Below are 21,281 nucleotides of genomic sequence, written 5' to 3' on the forward strand. Positions count from 1 at the left end.
CACTTCATGGCACATCTTTCACAAACAAGTAACAATGTGAATGAAGAACTTAGAAGCCCTTTGTGAGAATGAGATGCTGACAGAGCCAGTATCTAGATATACATTAAGAGTGCATTATTCCAAGAAATGAATAAAGCTGTAGACATATACACAGCAATAATGCTTTCGTTCATATTAGCCACCTGTAGTGAAAGTAGTAGACAAGTTTAACTACTTGGGCATCAAGTAACTGGTAATGACAAAAAGTACTGGGTGTACATAAATTCCGGGAACACTTTCAATTATTTATTGCACAAGAACTAAACATTGTGGAGAAGTCATACATATTGTATTTTGAAGAGAAACTCTGAAAGCTTTTTTTTTTTTTTTTTTTTAATTACAAACATTCGATATGTGGAGCATGAGTGACCCAGCTAACTTCAATACGGTAATCAAATTCTTACCATACCCATCCCAGCATGGCATCGTTGACTGTGGCAGTCACTTCCCTTATTCTCTCCCAGAGCTCTGTTACATCACAGGGTAGAGTCGGGACATACACCAGAACATTACTGAGTCCCCGCAGAAAAGAGTCAGGAGGAGGCCTTTTCATGAAACAGCTGTACCCTTCTGTAGCACGGCCATGTTTGCGACTATCACTACCAGAAAATTACCGAACTACACTGTGGCAGTATACATAAAAAGAAACTTTCAAGGTTTCTCTTCAAATTGATGTATGTAGGATATCTGTACAGTGTTTTGTTCTTATGTGTAATAAATAATTTAAAGCATTCCCAGACTTTATGTATAGCCTATATATAGAACACACACTGGCAATAGCAAGAAAAATGTTTTTGGAAAAGAATAACTTGTTAAGCTCAAATGAAATTTGTTTAGCTCAGATTAAATTTTTGTGCAAAGACATCTTTTCTGAAAGTATTTGTTGGGAATGTGGCATAGTACTGAAGTGAAATGTGGATGGTAAAATGTACACACAAGAAGAAAATTGAAAACTTTGAAACATGGTGCTAGGAACAAATGCTGAACATTATCTGGATAGTTCGATAACTAATGAGGAGGTATTGAACCCAAGGGTGAGGAAACATTATTATGGCACAACTTGAAGAAATGAAGGGATAGATTAGAATGATGTGACCTGAAGCACCATGAAATAGTTAATTTGTTAATGGAGGAAAGTTTGAGGTTGGGAAATGAACTGTAGAAGAAGGCCAAAGTTTGAAAACAATATGAAGGTTCAAGAGGATGCAGGATGCAACGTGTTTTTTTCATCTTCAGTGTGAGTACACCAACCAGCCACTATGTTGCAAAAAATTAAATATTTGTTTAACACAGAGGCAAATATGTTAAAGTATTTAAACAATACTTCTTAACTATTATCAGAAAATGAAATAATTTTAATTTCTAAACACAGAATTAATAGTTACACATTTATTCTACAAAAATGTTTACAGGCTGGGTTGTAAAGCCACAATTCTTTGAGATACAAACAATTTTATAATTAACAATTAAAAAACAATGGCAGCACCACCTCTACATGTCTATGGCCAGACTTTAAAATTGCTAGCTAAAATTAATCTTAGTAAACATCTAAGAACTGCCATATCTTTCTCTATTAGAAAACCAGCAACAGTTGTTTGGAATGATACCTGAAATTTTCTCAGTTCTGAGACAAATTGTTTTCCATGTTGCTGGAACATCGAACAAGTGAAGATTAAATGATTATATCTTCAACATCTGAACTGTCACATTCACAAATGAGTGAATTTCTTAGTGTGAAGCAGTGCAAATGAATATCATTTAATGTATTGTGACTGAATGTCATCTGAGTGGTTGCAGACATAGCATGTCATATGCTGCAGTTTTGCCCAAATGATAAGATTTGCACAAGATAGATTAGCTGCAGCACAACATTTAGTTCTCCTTCTCCTCTCAACATACACTGTCAGACAATAAAAGTGAATCACCCGTAAGACATGGTCGGATATCAATGTGACTTTTTGCATGCACACACCATAGGTGGATACATAAATGATTAGAGTTGCGGTTCTCTCTGACACAGCGGACATCAGAATCAGTATTTTTCATAGACCTGGTAGTGTATATAGCAGAATCTATCAGTGTTTTTAATAGGCCTTGTAGGGTATATAAGGGGTGTGAACAGCATCACATGCTGAGTGATCACTGTGAAGAGCATGGATATGCTGGATACTTGTGAGAGACAGCATTATCAGTGCCTGGCAGAATTAAAGGACTCTCACTGTGAGTTTTTATCTGTCTGACTGGTTGAATTGTGCATTATATAGATTTCTGGATGTTGGATTGCACAGCAATGTGACGACAGGCGAACTCGTTGTCAACATTCCACTTGACGACGTCTGATAACCAGAACAGATGATCATTGTATTGTACATCACACATATCTTCACTCTTTTACACCTGCACTGGCACCAAAGAAGAATGAACTGACTCCCTGTCACATTCTGTGCCATCTTACACCATTGGTCAGAGTGGAGCAGCAGGACTCTGGAATTACTGTTTCATGCATTGGCTGCTGTCAACACCACAACGCAAATTCTTCATCTGAATTGGAGCCATGAACAGAAAGCACTACTTCAGGTCACGGCTGGTGGTCCCCGAGGAAACTATTATGGCACAATGGTATGTCGTGGACATCCTACATCTTCATTTGTTACCTGCAATGTGACAGGTCAACATTCGTCTACACGACACGTGTTTTTGTGAACTATCTGCGTCACGTTGAGGCACTGTCACGCCATGCAATATCCCCAATAAGAAAAGTGGGAGGTCCAGCTCAGACATCAACTCTGTCTAAAACCCAGAATCTGGGATACCAAAGACGAGTTACAACAGTTGTGGACCAGTCTGCCTCAGGAGAGGATGCAATGGCTTTATGACACAATTCTCAACTGAATCAGTGCATGAATCAGAGCCAGAGGGGTGGAATGTCTTACTGATATACAATTTTGTCATCACTGAAATAACATCACATACCATCTAGACCTATGAAAATTCAATTCACTTAGTCCTCCGATTTTGAATGTTTCGCTTTCTTTGCCAGGCTGAGTAACTTCCATCCTCACATTTGGTCTGGCACAGTTGCTCAGAATTATTTTACACTACTGGTCATTAAAATTGCTACACAATGAAGATGTGCTACAGACGAAAAATTTAACCGACAGGAAGAAGACGCTGTGATACACAAATGATTAGCTTTTCAGAGCATTCACGCAAGGTTGGCGCCGGTGGCAACACCTACAACATGCTCACATGACTAAAGTTTCCAACCGATTTCTCATACACAAATAGCATTTGACTGGTATTGCCTGGTGAAACATTGTTGTGGTGCCTGGTGCAAGGAGGAGAAATGCGTACCATCACATTTCAGACTTTGATAAAGGTAGGATTGTAGCCTATCGGGATTGCAATTAATCGTATCGCGACACTGCTTGCATTGGTTGAGATCCAGTGAATGTTAGCTGAATATGGAATTGGTGGGTTCACAGCAGGGTAATAAGGAACGCCGTGCTGGATCCCAACGGCCTCGTATCACTAGGATTCCTGAGTCAACAGATGGGGACGTTTGCAAGACAACAACCATCTGCACGAACAGTCCGACGACGTTTGCAGCAGCACGGACTATCAGCACGGAGACCATGGCTGCGGTTACCCTTGACGCTGCATCACAGACAGGAGCGCCTGCGATGGTGTACTCAACAACGAAGCTGGGTGCACGAATGGCAAAACGTCATTTTTTCGGATGAGTCCAGGTTCTGTTTACAACATCATCATGGTCACATCCGTGTTTGGTGAAATCGCGGTGAACACACATTGGAAGCGTGTATTCGTCAGAGCCGTACTGGCATATCACTCGGCGTGATGGTATGGGGTGCCATTGGTTACACGTCTCGGTCACCTCTTGTTCGCATTGACGGCACTTTGAACATTTGACGTTACATTTCAGATGTGTTATGACCCGTGGCTCTACCCATCATTCGATCCCTGCGAAACCCTACATTTCAGCAGGATAATGCACGACCATATGTTGCAGGTCCTGTCCGGGCCTTTCTGGATACAGAAAATGTTCGACTGCTGCCCTGGCCAGCACCTTCTCCAGATCTCTCACCAATTGAAAACGTCTGGTCAATGATGGCCGAGCAACTGTCTCGTCACAATACGCCAGTCACTACTCTCGATGAACTGTGGTATCGTGTTGAAGCTGCATGGGCACCTGTACCTGTACACGCCATCGAAGCTCTGTTTGACACAATGCCCAGGCGTATCATGGCCGTTATTACGGCCAGAGATGGTTGTTCTGGCTACTGACTTATCAGGATCTACGCACCCAAATTGGGTGAAAATATAATCACATGTCAGTTTTAGTGTAATATATTTGTCCAATGAATACCCGTTTATCATCTGCATTTCTTCTTGGTGTAGCAATTTGTATGGCCAGTAGTGTAACAACAATGAAGCACTACTTTTGTGTTTAGTAGTGATTCTGCATTTTGTGGGGCGGAGTGCTCAGCCCGTAACGCCCCCGCTCCATAGCCCTTGTATATGCGCGTGCTGTGCGGTGAACTAGTTCCCACACTGATAACAACGGGCTTCTGCACAGCTGAAGGCCCTGGTGCTGAGGCAGAGGCGGCTCCTGGCAGCAGCGCCTCCTACTCACCTTCTCGACGTCGTCTTCGTCGACGAGCAGCGTGTCGCCGGTGGCGTCGAGGCAGATGCGCAGCTTGCCCGAGGTGGCGGCGTCGCCATCGGAGTCGCTGTCGGCGGGCGTGGGGCAGCGGCGGGCGGCCGAGAAGCCGGCGCGGTGAACCAGCCACACGTGCTCCGCAGACTGCAGCCACGCCGACACCTGCTCCTCGGAGCGCGCCTGCAACACACCGCGACCGGCAGCGCCGTCACACATGGCGTGGCCACCTCCACTGCGTGAACACCTGCTTCTGCTCTTTGCGCTAACATCTTACTGACGCACAACGTTAACCTTGCTGTTATCTTCGGGTCGATAGCATCCGAAAAGCGCTCGAAATTTAATTACTGCGTTGTGGCATACGATCGTAGCGTTTTTGTTTGCATTTTGATACTCCGGTTGCTATGGGTTTATTGATCGATAGTCATTTTTATCTGTTGTTCACTATTGCTATTTGAGTCTACATATTGTCATTTGGAGATAGGAGTGGAGCTGTGGACGCTAGAAAATTGAGTGTCGAGTAGAAAATGGTTCAAATGGCTCTGAGCACAATGCGACTTAACTTCTGAGGTCATCAGTCGCCAAAACTTAGAACTAATTAAACCTAACTAACCTAAGGACATTACGCACATCCGTGCCTGAGGCAGAAATCGAACCTGCGACCGTAGCGGTCGCTCGGTATCCAGACTGTAGCGCCTAGAACGGCACGGCCACTCCGGCCGGCGTCAAGTAGAAAATTCGGGACGTTTCATAAATATACCCGAGTTCAATATGAAACGTGAGAATAGCAGAGGGAGCTAGAGGCGTTTGCGCTGTGGCAGTTTCACATCTCAGAAAAGTCAAAAAAAAAAAAAAAAAAAAAAAAAAAAAAAAAAAAAAAAAAAAAAAAAAAACACGTAAAAGTGCAGTCGCGCCGTCAATGGTAAAAACAAAATGAGGGAAGTCAGCAAGAGAGCAACCCCAAGGATATGCTAGAGGCAGGAAATATCCCACCTCTGACGCAGTATAAGCAAGACCACCTGCTATTTAACCCTTTCGCGAGCCGTGGGAGACATGCTTCCCACTACAATGAACTAGTCCCGTGGGTTTCACAGTTCCCACTTCTGTACGGTGTTACCACCTAATGAACGGTATAGGGTACTACTTCCAATCAGAAGTTCCCGCCGTTATTGCTGTACCTTTGCGCAAAGGCATTGTATAGCTGAGTGTTGTTCTGTAGAGGAGCCTTTCAGTGCTGTTTGCGTGGTATTTTGTGATTTTTTTTCTCAAAGCTATAGTATAAGGTAAATGCTTTTGATTTACCCAAATTTATGAAGGAGCACGTAAAATTGGAACGAGGAGAATTTCAGTTTGAAACAAAAGGAGTCATTTCTGCAGTAAAATGGATGGATAACCAACCATCCAGCACTTTCCTGTCCTCAATTCATGACCCATGAGAAACAGCCACAGTGAAAAGGAAAAACAAGGATGGTACTAGATCGCTGGCTTCTCGTCCCAAAAAAGGGGTGGACAAAAACCTGTCTCTCTGGCAAAAAGAGGTCAAGTACTTAAAGATTTTCGTCATGTGGCTGTAGGGGAGCATCAACCCATTTTAGGAGAAACCTACTGGACGTGCCGTCATTGTAGTACCAAAGCTGCGGAAAAGAGCACTCGCTGTGCTTGTACATATTGTCAAATACCACTTTGCATAGACCCATGTTTCAGAAAATGTCATGGCAAGTAATTGTGAACAATCATTGTAACAAGAGAAGTAAATTTATCAAATAAATATGACATATTGAAAAAGTTGTTTTGTCGTTTAACTCCAAGGAAGGGCAGTGGGAAGAATACTTACCACCTTGTTGTATGATTTCACTTTCACAGTTGGAACAAATTTGGTATTCTGTATTATAAATATACCTATCTGTTAACTACTATCTGCTCGCCACTCATTAAAAACAACTGCTCAATAATTTTGCCCACGAAAGGATTAAAAGCGTTTAACCGCTAGAATGTAGAAGTGCGTATGGGAAAAGGAGACTAACCAATTCTAAAAAATGATAAAAACAGTGTAAAAGGGAAAGAAAAAGAGGATCTTGGTCAAGGAGGGGAATCGGGAATCTCCGACCACGGCTTACAGTGGGAGACACCCCAACCCTCACCGTCCTGACCCAACACCAGAGTGAGATTAAAAACCTTAAAATTGAGAATAAAAACCACTTTCACGGAGGAAACTGAGAACCAGTTCGACCATCGGGGAACCTTCAGCCAACATTAAATGTAAAGAGGGGGAAGTCGGCACTCAGTACGCAGAGCCAAAAGAAGGGGGCATTCCACCAAAATGTGGGCTACTGACTGGAAGGCTCCAAAACCACAATGTGCGGGTGGCTCAAAAGAAAAGCCTGGTATGGCCGATGCGGAGACGACAATGGGTACTTGAGGCCCTTCGGGAGAGGCGGAGGGAAGAACACCACGGGCCCGGTGTCACCTTAATCGCACGAAGTTTATTAGACTGGGAGGTAGCCTCCCAAGAGATGCCCCGTGAAGTGGGATTTGATGTCAAGCTGTAAATCCGCTGCAGGAGGGGTTACAGAGAATGGGGGGTAAGTGACTGCTCCCCCAGCCAAACTATCAGCAAGCTCATTACCTGGGATACCCACATGGCCACGGACCCAAAGGAAGTCAATGGAACAAGCAGCGCGCTGAAGATCAGCGAGATGGTCATGGATGGCCGAGACCAAGGGGTGGCGTGAGAAACACCGGTCAATAGCCAGAAGGCCACTCATTGAGTCCGTACATAACAAAACGCGGTTGTGTTGGGATTGCTTAATAAAGGTAAGGGCCTGGGAAACTGTCATCAATTCCGCAGTAAACACCCCACATGTAGGTGGCAGGAGATGATTTTCCGTGTCAACAGAGGACGTGAAGGCATATCGCACACTATCAGCAGATTTAGAGCCATCGGTGTAAAAAACAACAGCATCCCGAAACCCCCATAAAATTCGGCGGAAGAAACAACGGAACACCATCGGGGGAATGGAATCTTTCGGAGCTCGGCGGAGATCCATGCGAATTCGGGGCCGAGAAACTGTTTGCGCTGTGTGTGGGGATAATACCATTAGACAGAGCACGGCAGGAAAATGGTTTACTCGTTTCGAAGAGGATCGTTTTGACATTAATGACTCTCCACGCTCTGTAAGACGTTCGGGATTTGATGAAAATCGTTTAATCCACAGTGATAAATGTCAGTGTACTCCAGAACTGGCAAATGTGATGAAACCTGATCATTCCACCATCGCGCGACATTCTCATGCAATGGGGAAGGTTCAAAAATTGGGTGGATGGGCGGCGCATGCTTTAAACCAAAAATCATAAAAAAATCAGTGGGTGGCCATTGTGAATCTCGGCTTGCTGGTCATCAATTGGCTCGTGAACAACAGCGAGCATTCCTATCCAGTGTTGTTACTGGTGATGAGAAATGGTGTCTCTATGATACCATAAGGGAAAGAAACTAATGGTTGAAGCAGTAACTCACCGGCACAAAGATATGCGCGCATCCACGAAACATAATGGTATGTATTTGGAGGAAACACGACGGAGTGGTGTACTACGAACTGCTCTCCCGAAGTTTAGCCATCATCGCTGACATTTAGTGTCAAAGACTGAGGCGTCTTGCGGACACAATCCAAGAACAACGATCAAGAAGAATGCGGGAAGTTATGCTACTCCAAGCTATCGCCCATAGTTTGTATTTCTACACATTCTACTTAGGGCTCAAATGCAAAGCCTTCTCCCCTTGTTATAGCTTCTTAAGCTACTACGCTTGTGACCCAGCTGTTCAAACATTCACGCCATGTACAAATATCGGCAGCAAAATTTTATTTCTACGTGTGAGATAAATACATAATGCTGTCTTTATTTATTTAAGAGACTGCAGGTCTTTTGTTGCGTATTGTTGGAATGTTTGTACAACAATCCATGTAGTTTATCATGTTCAAATGATCAAAGCATTGCCGTTACAAGTGAAGTTTCAAGGACTGTTTCACTCGATCGCAGTTCGTGTACCTAGAAGAGAAGTTTCTGCGTGGCTATCATGACAAAAAGATTCCTTTCTGACGAGCACTGAAAGTATTTGTAAATGCATCTGACAGTGACGAGGATGCTTTCTAACAAGAATCACCCCAATGGTGCCATCATTTGATACTTACAAGACAGCTGTGCAAGCTGAGCAGACGGTTCAGTCAAAAACGTGAAATAAACGATTCATGTAGGGCTTACAAACTTTTCCACGACTGGATGAGCAACCAGTTATAAAACTGGCTCCTGGTCCAACACGATATGATGTATCCTGACTTTTTGGTGCTATAGAATGCTCTTTAATGCTCTTATGAACGATAATATTCAGATTATTGTGATAGAAATGACTATTACGGAGAGTCACAAAGTTTGTGATGACAGCTGGGAAGAATCAGATCAAATTTGTCTTGAATCCTATAGAGGTTTTTCTACTACTGCCTGGTATTTATAAATCACACCGTCACCCGGCTAAGAGTCTACATGGGATTCACAAACACGCAGAGCCATATTTAGTGCCGTAATGTAACACAACCGTTTCTTTTGCACGTCACGTGGTAACGCTTCGATGGCAAGTCTGATGGAAGAACCTGTTAATGCTCTCTGGGAAAAGCGGGTAGAAATACATTTGAAACTGTACAAACCTGTTACAAATGTAACTGAGATGAGGAAAAGCAAACTATATTTAAATTTGTAATAATTTTAGTACGTTATGAGTATAGTGCCCTTATATACGAATCGGTTCGTAATAATCTGAAAGAACACGTGTTGTCATTCTGAAGATGGATTTACACAGATGGGAATAGACAAAAAGACGGAGCAGGATATACGTTCGTTGATGACAAAACTAATCTAGGGGACAAATTTATACTTCATTGATTCTTCATACTCACGCAGAACTTCCAGCAATTTCAGAGGAACTATGGTACGTAAAATGCGTTCAAGAAGAAAGCATCATTATTCTATCAAAAAATGGTTCAAATGGCTCTGAGCACTATGGGACTTAACACCTGGGATCATCAGTCCCCTAGAACTTAGAATTACTTAAACCTAATTAACCTAAGAACAACACAGACATCCATGCCCGACGCAGGATTCGAACCTGCAACCGTAGCAGTCGCGCGGTTCCAGACTGTAGCGCCTAGAACCGCGCGGCCACTCCCGCCGGCTATTCCATCAGATTCACGGTCAGCGCTGATGCTGTTAAAATGCTATATCAACAAAACAAAATTTATCTACAACACAGCATTATAAGAGCAGATCACGAGCTTTCTCGTCTAAATAGGCCTGCCAATAGGTTTGAGGTGAAGGCGCACAACAGAATGAAGGTAAATACTCTAAAAGACACTCTGGCCAAGGAAGCTGTCTCCACCGGTTTAGAAAAATGCGACAAAGCGCCACCTGACCACCTCCTACATACAGCAAGAACTAGAATCAATGGCGGACTGAACGAAAAACCAAACCAGTGTTACCACACTATACTCAACCAAAGTCCGCTGCTCGTGGTCTCGCGGTAGCGTTCACGCTTCCCCAGCACAGGGTCCCGCGTTCGATTCCCGGAGGGATTTTACCTGCCACGAGATGACTGGGTGTCGCCTTTATCATCATCATCATCATCATCATCATCATCATCATCATCATCATCATCATCATCATTCATCCCCATAACGATCGGAGGAAGGCAACGGCAAACTACCTAAATTGCCCAGTACGGCGTTGCGGGCCTCCCGCAACGTTCCCCTACGCTCTGTCAAGAAGCATGGGACTTTATTTACATTTCCATGCTCAGTGAATGTTTGATAATGAGGGCACTTGCTGGGAGCATCTTTTAGTTTACCAGTTTTCGTTTATACTTTTCATTAGGCTGGGATGAATAATCCGAAGCTAATAGAACCTACATAATTAGAGTTTTGCGTGTTGAACAAATAAAGCATTGGGTTGAAGGACTCGGCTTCGATTCCTGCTATGTCCTCAGTTATTTTCTAAGGTAAGGTCTGGTAAGGGGTCCACTCAGTCGCTGTGAGGCCATGTGAAGAGCTGCTTCAACAAAAAAGCAGCGGCATCACCCGGGTGCACCAACTGGTAATAAGGGCTGGAGGGATTCCAACATCCTGATAACATCTCCCACTACCTTAAACGCTCTTCATACAGCCAGCCGCAAGGGGCCTACTCTGTAAGTGGTATTTACGTTCTTTTTTATTAGCACAATGACTCATTTGTAAAGTAATCAGACGTCTGACGCTGTGTTAAAAAGGGAAGTTCGATTTGGAAAACGGGGGGGGGGGGGGGGGGGGGGCGAGTGGGGGAGGGGGAGATTACTTGTTTTGTACTAAGTTAATGATTAAAACATTCCGGGCACTGCGAATATGTCAACATACGCTCTTTCACCGTTTACTGTTTCGTTGATTGTCACGGACCAGACTTGAGGTCTTAAAGGACTTTCCTCAGAACGTCCTCGAGCGGGGCGAAACAAGTATGCAGATGAAGGCGGCAGGAGCTCCGAGGACAAATATTTATCCGCGTCACCTGCTGTCGTTTCCCCTCGGCCACTTTCTCTGGCGGGGCACTACCCGCAGTGAAACGGGACGTCCACCTGGACTGCTGCCGTGCCCCTCCCAGGTCTCGTTACTAAGCGCCCAGCGCTGTTGCGTCACCCGCCCTTGGCAGGGCCGTTAATATCGACAGCCCAGCGTCACCTCGTTACCGCGGCTCAGTCGCTAACTAGCCGCCCAGTCCATCAAAGCCCACGCGACTGCCAAACGCTGTCCGGCAGCTCCTATCTCGCAGCCTTGATCAACTATCTGTAAATTTAAAAATGGAACGTGTCTTCAGCACGAGAGAGCAGTGGCGGCTATTTCAGTTCTGTCTCCCGAACACTGACAACTTCCGTCATTCCAACTAATACTAATGTAACGGTGTCTCGCTTTACGACATTAAAATGTTGTAACGTTCCTTTTGTCCGTGCGTCACACAAAGCCGCAGTCGCTGCCGCGATCGAATCCACGCATTCTTCACGATATACGGCGCGCTAGTCAATTTACGCTACGCACTGTTCCAAGGATTTAATCAACGTTTACTAGCGGACCCGGATAATTTTTTTGCACAGTTACACAGATAAAATCAGTGTAACCGCGAGACACGGTTAACTTCTCACAACTCCGAAGTCAGTAATTACCAGAGGTGTTCAATAAATAATGCAATACATTTTTTTTCTCCGCCAGTTTCTGTTGAAAAGATACGGAACTTCTTGTGGGGCATGGTGGAATATTCCCGTTTCAGTTCCCATAGTTTCATTAAGTTTCGATGGTGGCAGCGCTAAACATAGCATTCAAAATGTCGCCTGCAACGAAGGTGCGTTCCAAGCAGAGAGCTGTCACTGTCTCTCTTTTGCAGCAAACCCAGAGCATGGCAGATATTCAAAGGCGCTTGCAGAATGCTATGGTGAACTGACACAGAACAGAAAACGGTGAGTCGTTGGGCAAAGCGCCTGTCATCATCCCAACATAGTCGAGCAAAGCTGCCCGTCCGGCCCTACAAATCTGCGACTCTTGCAATACTGGAACATGCACACACTAATTCGAAGTAATCGATGGACCACAATCAAACACTTCTCCATGACAATGCTAGGCCTAACTCAAGTCTGCGCACCCGAGAGCAGCTCACAAAATGTCTTGTGGATTGTCTTTCCTCATCCACCCTACAGGCCGGGGATCGCACGTTCCGATTTCCATCTGTTGGGCCCCATCAAGGATGCATTCCGCGGGAAGCACTACGTTGATGATGGTGAGATTATTGATGGAGCAGGTACTCCGACGACCACCAGAGTGATACCATGCGGTTATACAAGTCCTCCCAGTAAGGCGGGGTAAGGTCTCCGAATTGAACGGAGATTATGATCAAAAATAGGATTTCGTAGCCAAAAGAGAGCGAAATAAGATGGTGTATTGGAATCTTGAATAAAACCGACATTCTTTCAGAAAAAGTGTCGCATTACTTATTGAACGACCCTCGTAAGAGCCCCAGAGTGATCCAACTACTTTCAGAAAGAGAGTACGAGATCCGACCACTGGACTGGGACATTTTCACCGCGGAGCAGTTCAATAAAACGCCCCCATCTTGTTACGACCAACACCCACCGATAATTACCACAACAAAAACTAGCAATACAGTTCGAGGTGAACAGTGAAAACGTCACACAACAGCCGCAAACACAAATTTTCGCAGTAACAAATGAAATTTGTCATGACTTAACCCGACCCTAGTTCGTCGCTTCTATCCCGCACCACCTCCAGCCGGCTGTAGCCTGCTCTGAGGCCTCTTTTTACGGAACAAGACCAGACTCACTAATCCCCACCACTCGCCTAGAAAATTAGGGAAGTTTCTAAGCGGAATGGACGAGCGAGGTGGCACACTGGACTCGCATTCTGCAGGACGACGCTTCCAACTAGTTTCCGGCCATCCAGCTTTAGGTTTTCCGTGATTTTCGTAAATCGCTCCAGGAAAAATCAGAAGTGGTTCCTTGGTAATGGCGCGGCCGATTTCCTTCCCCATCCTAGACAAAATCCGAACTTGTCCTTCGTCTCTAGTGGCCTCGATGTCGAAGGGACGTTAAACCCATTCTTCATTCCTTCTAAGCAGAATACGACACTCGCACACGAGGACGCAGTTCCGACTTGTAGGATTTCCATACCGCAAAACTAAAGTTGTTGATCACGAAGGATCACTAACTCTCTAGAATAGCAATTTACATTTCATTTCATTATTCAGGTAGAGACTAAAGCATACCGCAAATACATCGCATAAATGCGCGGCCCACATGTTACTGCGCTGTTCCCGTGACAGACGCTGTTCCTCAGTAACGACACAGTGTCGCTAACAGCACAAAACTCTTCTGTCCAACCTTATTTTTCTACGAGCCTTGGGCATAGCTCTCCCTGCAGCCACATTATGGAAGCCGCAATAAAGGTCGCTGTCTCTAAGTGCTCCAGACATCGACACATTGAATTGTTTCTTCTCTCGTTGCAAACAAGAACATTTCCTAACTTAAGGTACGTAACGTGGCTGTACGATCCTGCACGGCCAAAAGGACAGTATGTCTGCAGAAATATACTGCAACGATAAACCGCACGTTCCATATGGCACGATCCTCCTCCTGCACGATTCCGATTCGTACTGGTAACGTTTCTTCTTCTTACAAGAGACATAGCACGAGCTTCTGATGAACAACCAATATTCAAATGCGATGTCCGAATGATAAACTCGCTCCGTAATTTTTCCTCGTATGCAGAATGTAGCTGGATTTACTCAAACATTGTGCAGTTTGGCTGAAGTGCTAGTAATTTTCGTATCCAAGCGTGTATACTTGATGCTAGTTCGACGTCGGTTTCACGCCGCCTTCGTGGTATTGCAACTTTAATTGCCACCAGTGTATTTCACTTACATTTTGTGCGGTACGGCTATTAAATGATGGCAATATAGCCGACCGCTACTCCTTCTAGTGCCACGCTGGCGATCTCTTGCGCACTGCATAGCGATATTTCATCTGCTTTTATTCCAGTAATTCCTCACGGATCAAAACTACCAAGCAGTTCATGAAGCTTTATACATTACTGGCCATTAAAATTGCTACACCACGAAGATGACGTGCTACAAACGCGAAATTTGACCGACAGGAAGATTATGCTGTGAGATGCAAATGATTAGCTTTTCAGAGCATTCACCCAAGGTTGGCGCCGGTGGCGATACCTACACCGTGCTGACACGAGGAAAGTTTCCAACCGATTTCTCATACACAAACAGCCGTTGTTGTGATGCCTCGTGTAAGGAGGAGAAATGCGTACCACCACGTTTCCGACTTTCATAAAGGTCGGATTGTAGCCTATCGCGATTGTGGTTTATCGTAGCGCGACATTGCTGCTGGCGTTGGTCGAGATCCAATGACTGTTAGCAGAATATGGAATCGGTGGGTTCAGGAGGGTACTACAGAACGCGGTGCTGGATCCCAACGGCCTCTTATAACTAGCAGTCGAGATGACAGGCATCTTATCCCGATGGCTGTAACGGATCGTGCAGCCACGTCTCGATCCCTGAGTCAACAGATGGGGACGTTTGCGAGACAACAACCATCTGCACGAACAGTTCGACAACGTTTGCAGCAGCATGGACCGTCAGCTCGGAGACCATGGCTACGGTTACCCTTGACGCTGCATCACAGACAGGAGCACCTGTCATTCTTTCGCATGAATCCAGGTTCTGTTTACAGCAATGTGATGGTCGCATCCGTGTTTGGCGACATCGCGGTGTATGCACAATGGATGCGTGTATTCGTCATCGACATACTGGCGTATCACCTGGCATGATGGTATGGGGTGCCACTGGTTACACGTCTCGGTCATCTCCTGTTCGCATTGACGACACTTTGAACAGTGAACGTTACATTTCAGATGTGTTAGGACCTGTGGCTCTACCCATCATTCGATCCCTGCGAAACCCTACATTTCAGCAAGATAATGCACGACCGCAGGTTGCAGGTCCTGTCCGGGCCTTTCTGGAAACACTGAATGTTCGACTGCTGCCCTGGCCAGCACCTTCTCCAGATCTCTCACCAACTGAAAACGTCTGGTCAATGGTGGCCGAGCAACAGGCTCGTCACAACACGCCAGTCACTACTCTTGATCAACTGTGGTAACGTGTTGAAGCTACATGGGCAGCTGTGCCTGTACACGTCATCCAGACTCTGTTTGACTCAATGCCCAGCCGTAACAATGCCGTTATTATGGCGAGAGGTGGTGGTTCTGGGTACTGATTTCTCAGGACCTATGCACCCAAATTGCGTGAAAATGTAATCACATGTCAGTTCTAGTATAATATATTTGTCCAATGAATACCCGTTTATCATCTGCATTTCTTCTTGGTGTAACAATTTTAATGGCCAGTAGTGTACGTGTAAGACCGCCGGTGTCGTTGCCTGTTTCGGAGTGTAGGTAATAAGGAGCGCCAATTGTACGGCGTGACCGGCGCAGGCCGTTCCCACAGCGCACGCTACCGGGCTTGGCTAATGAGGGCGGAACAGACGCCCTGGCTGCGGAGAGCAGCGTGTGAAACACAAGCAGGGGTTGGGTGGGGCGGGCGGCTGTTTACTGTCTGCCCGGCCACGGAACGGGACAGAACAGAACAGGCGCTTCTTGTGCCCACGCTGCAGCCCTCCTCTGCTGGAACTTTCCTCCGCGGCGCCTTTACAGAAAACTGGAATCTCTGTCATAAACAGAAGAGGGGAAGCGCCTTAGCCAGTTGCTAGTGATAACGACGGGCAGCTTTCCTTTTGCTGCTCTTGCGGTTTCATATGACGTCAACACTGTACTAAATAGTTGAAATCGCCATCCGGTCCCAATTACTGATTGCCTATGCAACGATTTCCAAGGCCAACAAAAATCTGATTTTATCACAGTATTTAACAATTAAAAAGTTGTCGTAAACTACTCATTAAGAGGTATAATATCGTGATAAAAGTTTAACACAATATGGCGTGTTAATCCTCAGAGTGTCAAGAGGGAGGGGGAGGATATCATGTGCCCACTTTGTGAAAATATTATAATCTCGTCAGATACTTTGTGTTTTAAAATTTTGAAAGATATTTATTTTTTTTAAATTAAGTCAGAACTTTTAGCATTACCATAAAGCTTTTAAGTTTTTCAGCTAAACTTAGCCGACGGCAACGGCCTTGCTGTAGTGGCTACACCGGTTCCCGTGAGATCACCGAAGTTAAGCGCTCTTGGGCGTGGCCGGCACTTGGATGGGTGACCACCAGCCGCCATGCGCTGTCGCCATTTTTCGGGGCGCACTCAGCCTCGTGATGCCAAATGATGAGCTACTCGACCGAATAGTAATGGCTTCGGTCAAGAATACCATCATGCGGTGTGCTGACCCCACGCCCCTCCTATCCGCATTCTCCTCGGAGGATGACACGGAGTTCGGATGGTCCCGTGCTTAAACTTAACCGATAAATTTAAGTGTCGTCATCAATGTGACGTTTCAGTAAACGTCAAATTCAAGATTTCCATACGCAAGACCCTGCTTACAAATCAATAATTCTTTCAAAGGTTCGTTGTCGGTGAAAGTCAGCATCCATTAATGAAATCTTACATTTTAAAAAATTGTTTGTGGTGATCAAAAACTACCCCGACCCTCCCCTCCCCCCTCCTCCCACCACCACCCTTCTCCTTTGTGATACTGGTTCAAAATGGTTTAAATGGCTCTGAGCACTATGGGATTTAACATGTGTGGTCATAAGTTCCCTAGAACTTAGAACTACTTAAACCTAGGTAACCTAAGGACATCACACACATCAATGCCCGAGGCTGGATTCGAACCTGCGACCGTAGCGGTCACGCGGTTCCAGACTGAAGCGCCTAGAACCGCACGGCCACACCGGCCGGCGGTGATCCTGGCATTGAAAACATGTCGGCAGGTATTGAAAATATGTCGGTACTGCGAGGATTAAAGTAAGAAACTGAATATTGTCGTAAGGTAGCATAACTCACAGCTCACAAGTAACGCAAACAATGTTCACTAATTATTTGAGAAAGAGAGGACTTAGCGTCTTCCAATAAAGTTTACGCATTATTTCAAGCCTTTTCCAAACTTTTCTCTCGCTGACATCTTCCACAAAACAATAAAATGAAAAAAAAAAGAATATCGCTTACTACACGTCACTGTTCATGCAGCAGAACTTCAACAGGCTCGACGTTTCAATTTTTTTTTTTTTTTACTAACTCTAACCGTAATGCATTTTGCAGACATTATACGCATACACCACTGAGTATATCTGCAAAATTATAGCACATAGTTCATAGGATATGACGTCATGAACATTGAGATGGGAGATAAACAAGATGTTTTTACACATGGAGTTCGATTCTTTGGGGTGGGGGTGGGGGTGGAGATCTGTGGATCACTGGTCTAAAATAAATAACTCTCACTAAATTACTACATACTTTCGTAGCCTTTTGATTCGTTACATCTATGTGTTACCAAGAAACTGTGTTACGAAAGTACTGAGTTCAACTGAGGGGCCTGCTAAAGATACCATACGTAGAAACAAGAAACAACTTATAAGTTGTCGTAGTCTCGTCTTTTCGCATCATATTAGTTACGTTGCAACCTCGTTTCCGTTATAATCTTATTGTTAAGAAAGAAACAACTTTTTGGAGCGCAACTTTCAAATGGTAAATTACTGTTTCGTTTTATTTACGATTTCTTTTTTCCCTTTTTTCCCTAGATCTAGTCAGCACACTACGCATCGCCCTGGAGTTTACTTCGCCGACAGTGTACATTTGAGATCGGCAAACTGAAATACGTAACTGTTTCGAAACAAATGAAACAGTACAATGTAACGTTTCGATACACTGTTTCGAAACAGTGAAACAGTTTGTGTTTTGTAATCTAATAAACCTACACACTTTATCATCTTGAATGTCTACTCGCTCTACTGTATAAGTATGTCCATATAAACACAAACGAGGTGCGAGAGCGCTAATCATATTGCAGAAAGTATGAAACTTATCGCTTAGGCACATCGGCAGTTTCGTATTTGCTGCAGCAAATGCACTGCTTTCGTGTCGTGTGACTCTCATACTTTTCAATTGGCTGAGGACAGCCACAGCTGAAGACAGAAGAACCACCACGAACGGAACTGGAGGTGGGAGCAAACTGCAGAAACTACGGATATGCATGCTACTGGGATTCCCACACTCCGTTAGTATGGGTAATATACCCATCCTGCTAATTTCCATGCACTCAAAGGGAATCATTGTGGATAATAGGCTCATTGACTATAGACTCATAAATAACGCCAAATAATTTGAATAAATAACAAAATAGAAAAAAAATTTGTCTTTCAAGGTGTTTCGAACCGTTACTATAAATTCACCATGCTCCCCAGCCCTTCCCTTACACTAAAAGTGATATGTCAAACAGATTGCTTGCAATTATACCTACATCAAATTTATGTATATGTCTAATAACTGTCACTCTACGCCCTTTTTTATTCAAAATGTTGTAGGCTTACTTGCGTTTCTTAATATGATTACTGTACATGAGCAGAGAAGCGTATGTTGTAAAAAAAGTGTAATTGAACTGAATGATTTTCACTTATTATTTTGAACGTGAATAGTATGCGTTGTTTTATTGTTTGGTTAGTGTTTATAAAGTAGATGTTACGCCATTTCGTAATAGGACAATCAGCTAGAAACGAAGGTTTATTTTCGGATATCTTAAGCTTCATGCTATTGCCTGTCAAAAAGATTTCGACACTCTTGAAAGTGTTTCATGAAGTGTTACGTTGTGTTTCAGTACCTGTTCCGAGCCCGAATGTCGTCCAACACAGAGCGGAATGAAACATCACTGTTTCGGTACAATTAGTCCGTTCCAAGCACAGGTGGACTGATACATCCTTATTTTGAAACAACGATACAGTTTCTGTGTCTGGCTCAAGGTCGAATCTGGTCCGGTTATCCGAGACGGGGGCAGAATGAAACACCACTGTTTCGATAACAGTGAACCACAGCCGTTCCGAAACACTGAAACAGTTCCACGTATCGATACACTGTATCGAAATATAGAAACTGTGGCCAAGTCTCGTGTACATTGGGATATCTTGATTTACGGGGTTGGTTCACGGACATCCACGCACACATCACAACGCAAAAATAGGACGACCGAAAAAAATTAATGAAAATAAAAAGCGAGAGTGGGCACATTAAAATAAATGCACAACGCAAATGGAGTGTAGAAGAGAAATACATTCGCAACCGCCGAAAATGAGACATCCTAGCGTACGGAGGACAACGAGGTAAAGTTCCACGGCGACTCATTAAGTAAAACCAAACAGAAATTTAGCTTTACGACACTTGCACTCCACACCGCTGTTACTCACCTAACAGTAAGAGAATAACTAAGAAACTGTTTATATTATATATATATATATATATTTTTTTTAGAGAGAGAGAGAGAGAGAGAGAGAGAGAGAGAGAGAGAGAGAGAGAGAGAGAGAGCAATGTAATTCATTCACTATATACAACCGACAAACAAATATTACAGACCAACGAATATGCTTCGTAAGTAAAAGCAAGAGAATGTGTGTGACAGAAATCAAATACTTTTATTTAGTTGCACAGGAGGACCACATCCCGCTGTTGTCGTTTTACGCTTTTAATAAGCGTCATGTTTAGGTAAATGACGCACTAATAAGTTTCTGAACAGGTCTTGAAGAGAGAATTGGATTACAGAATAAAGAAATATAGGGGGATCCTATTTAATGAAGACGCGTTGTAACCAGCATGATTCCCTTTCTTGTAATGTCCCCCTGATAGCTAAACAACGTTTAAGTTACTTGGTTTATATAAATGATGCACCCTGTGTAGTAGACACTTCAGTGCGATCTGTGTAAGCATATTGTCTGCTTTCACATTCGTTGGCATCGGCAATTCACAACTAAACTGTCACCTTTCAACCTACTCCTCGTGCTGCGCAACAGGTCAGTCTGTCACAGGGGGAGGGCGTGGCTTTCCAATAGCACACTTTAACCCAGTCTCCGATACACTCAGCTAGGTCTTTATACATAATTTTTGCTTTAAATGTACTCACTGCCATAAACCTGAACACGCTGCCTTCCAGTAGCTTGTCTCCTCAACACTGTAACTGATGCACCTTACACAATAATAAGTTATCTCCAACAATGGAAGAAGGCGTACACAATAATACTCAGCTGTATGTTGTTCTAACCGAAATGAATGACTTAACACAAAACACTTAATTATATTTATTCCGCAGATTTTTTTCACTACGAAATAACAAAACCATGAATTTGATTTTTGTTCAAAACCTGTAAATAATAAAACAGGTCTACATAGAGTGCATAAATTTTCATAGTCCGGCACGTGATTACGAGTGCCAATTGCTGAGAAGGAAATTATGAGCTCATTATTGATAAGAAATACAAGCTTGGACTGTACAGTGATAGGGAATAAGTATACTTATTTTGGATGATAGCGTAGCATAATTTTCCCTCGATATTTCATTTCTTCTGAAGACTCTCCGAACCATAAATTATTATAAAGTTATTATCAAGTTCGAAATGAGATATTTCACACATCCTGTCTTAACGTCGGAACTGTAAAACTACAGTGATACAGTTATTGCTATTTAGTCTACGTGTTTTAAGCCAGAGGTAGAAGGGCGACGAATATCAGGAAACCAGTTTCTAATGTACCGTCTTTGAACATAATATTGCTTTCCACGTTCGTTTCGTTGAATAAGAGCACGCAGACACATTCATATTTCTGACGGTAATGACTTCAAATGGTTCAACATTGGCAAATATACCGGGAAACCATTTGAAGATGGTGTCAACAAATTGATGAAAATTTTGTAAATTCCTCCGAATTGATCAATGAAAAAACGAACAGTCAACCGCTCGCAAAAAATACTCCAAATTTTCTCTTCCTCCTCAAGC

At 43.9% G+C, this 21,281-nt stretch overlaps 1 protein-coding gene across 2 annotated transcripts in view; it reads right to left on the bottom strand.

Moving 5' to 3' along the window:
* Positions 1-21,281, bottom strand: part of LOC126284715 (unconventional myosin-XVIIIa) — a 1,203,577-nt gene that overhangs the window by 191,739 nt on the left and 990,557 nt on the right. For both annotated transcript variants that reach the window (XM_049983847.1, XM_049983846.1), the window contains one exon: positions 4,694-4,900. In XM_049983847.1, coding sequence (XP_049839804.1) covers positions 4,694-4,900 — 207 coding nt within the window. The remainder of the gene's footprint in view (positions 1-4,693; positions 4,901-21,281) is intronic.

This window comes from Schistocerca gregaria, chromosome 8 (assembly GCF_023897955.1).
Source record: "Schistocerca gregaria isolate iqSchGreg1 chromosome 8, iqSchGreg1.2, whole genome shotgun sequence".
Lineage (NCBI taxonomy): Eukaryota > Metazoa > Arthropoda > Insecta > Orthoptera > Acrididae > Schistocerca > Schistocerca gregaria.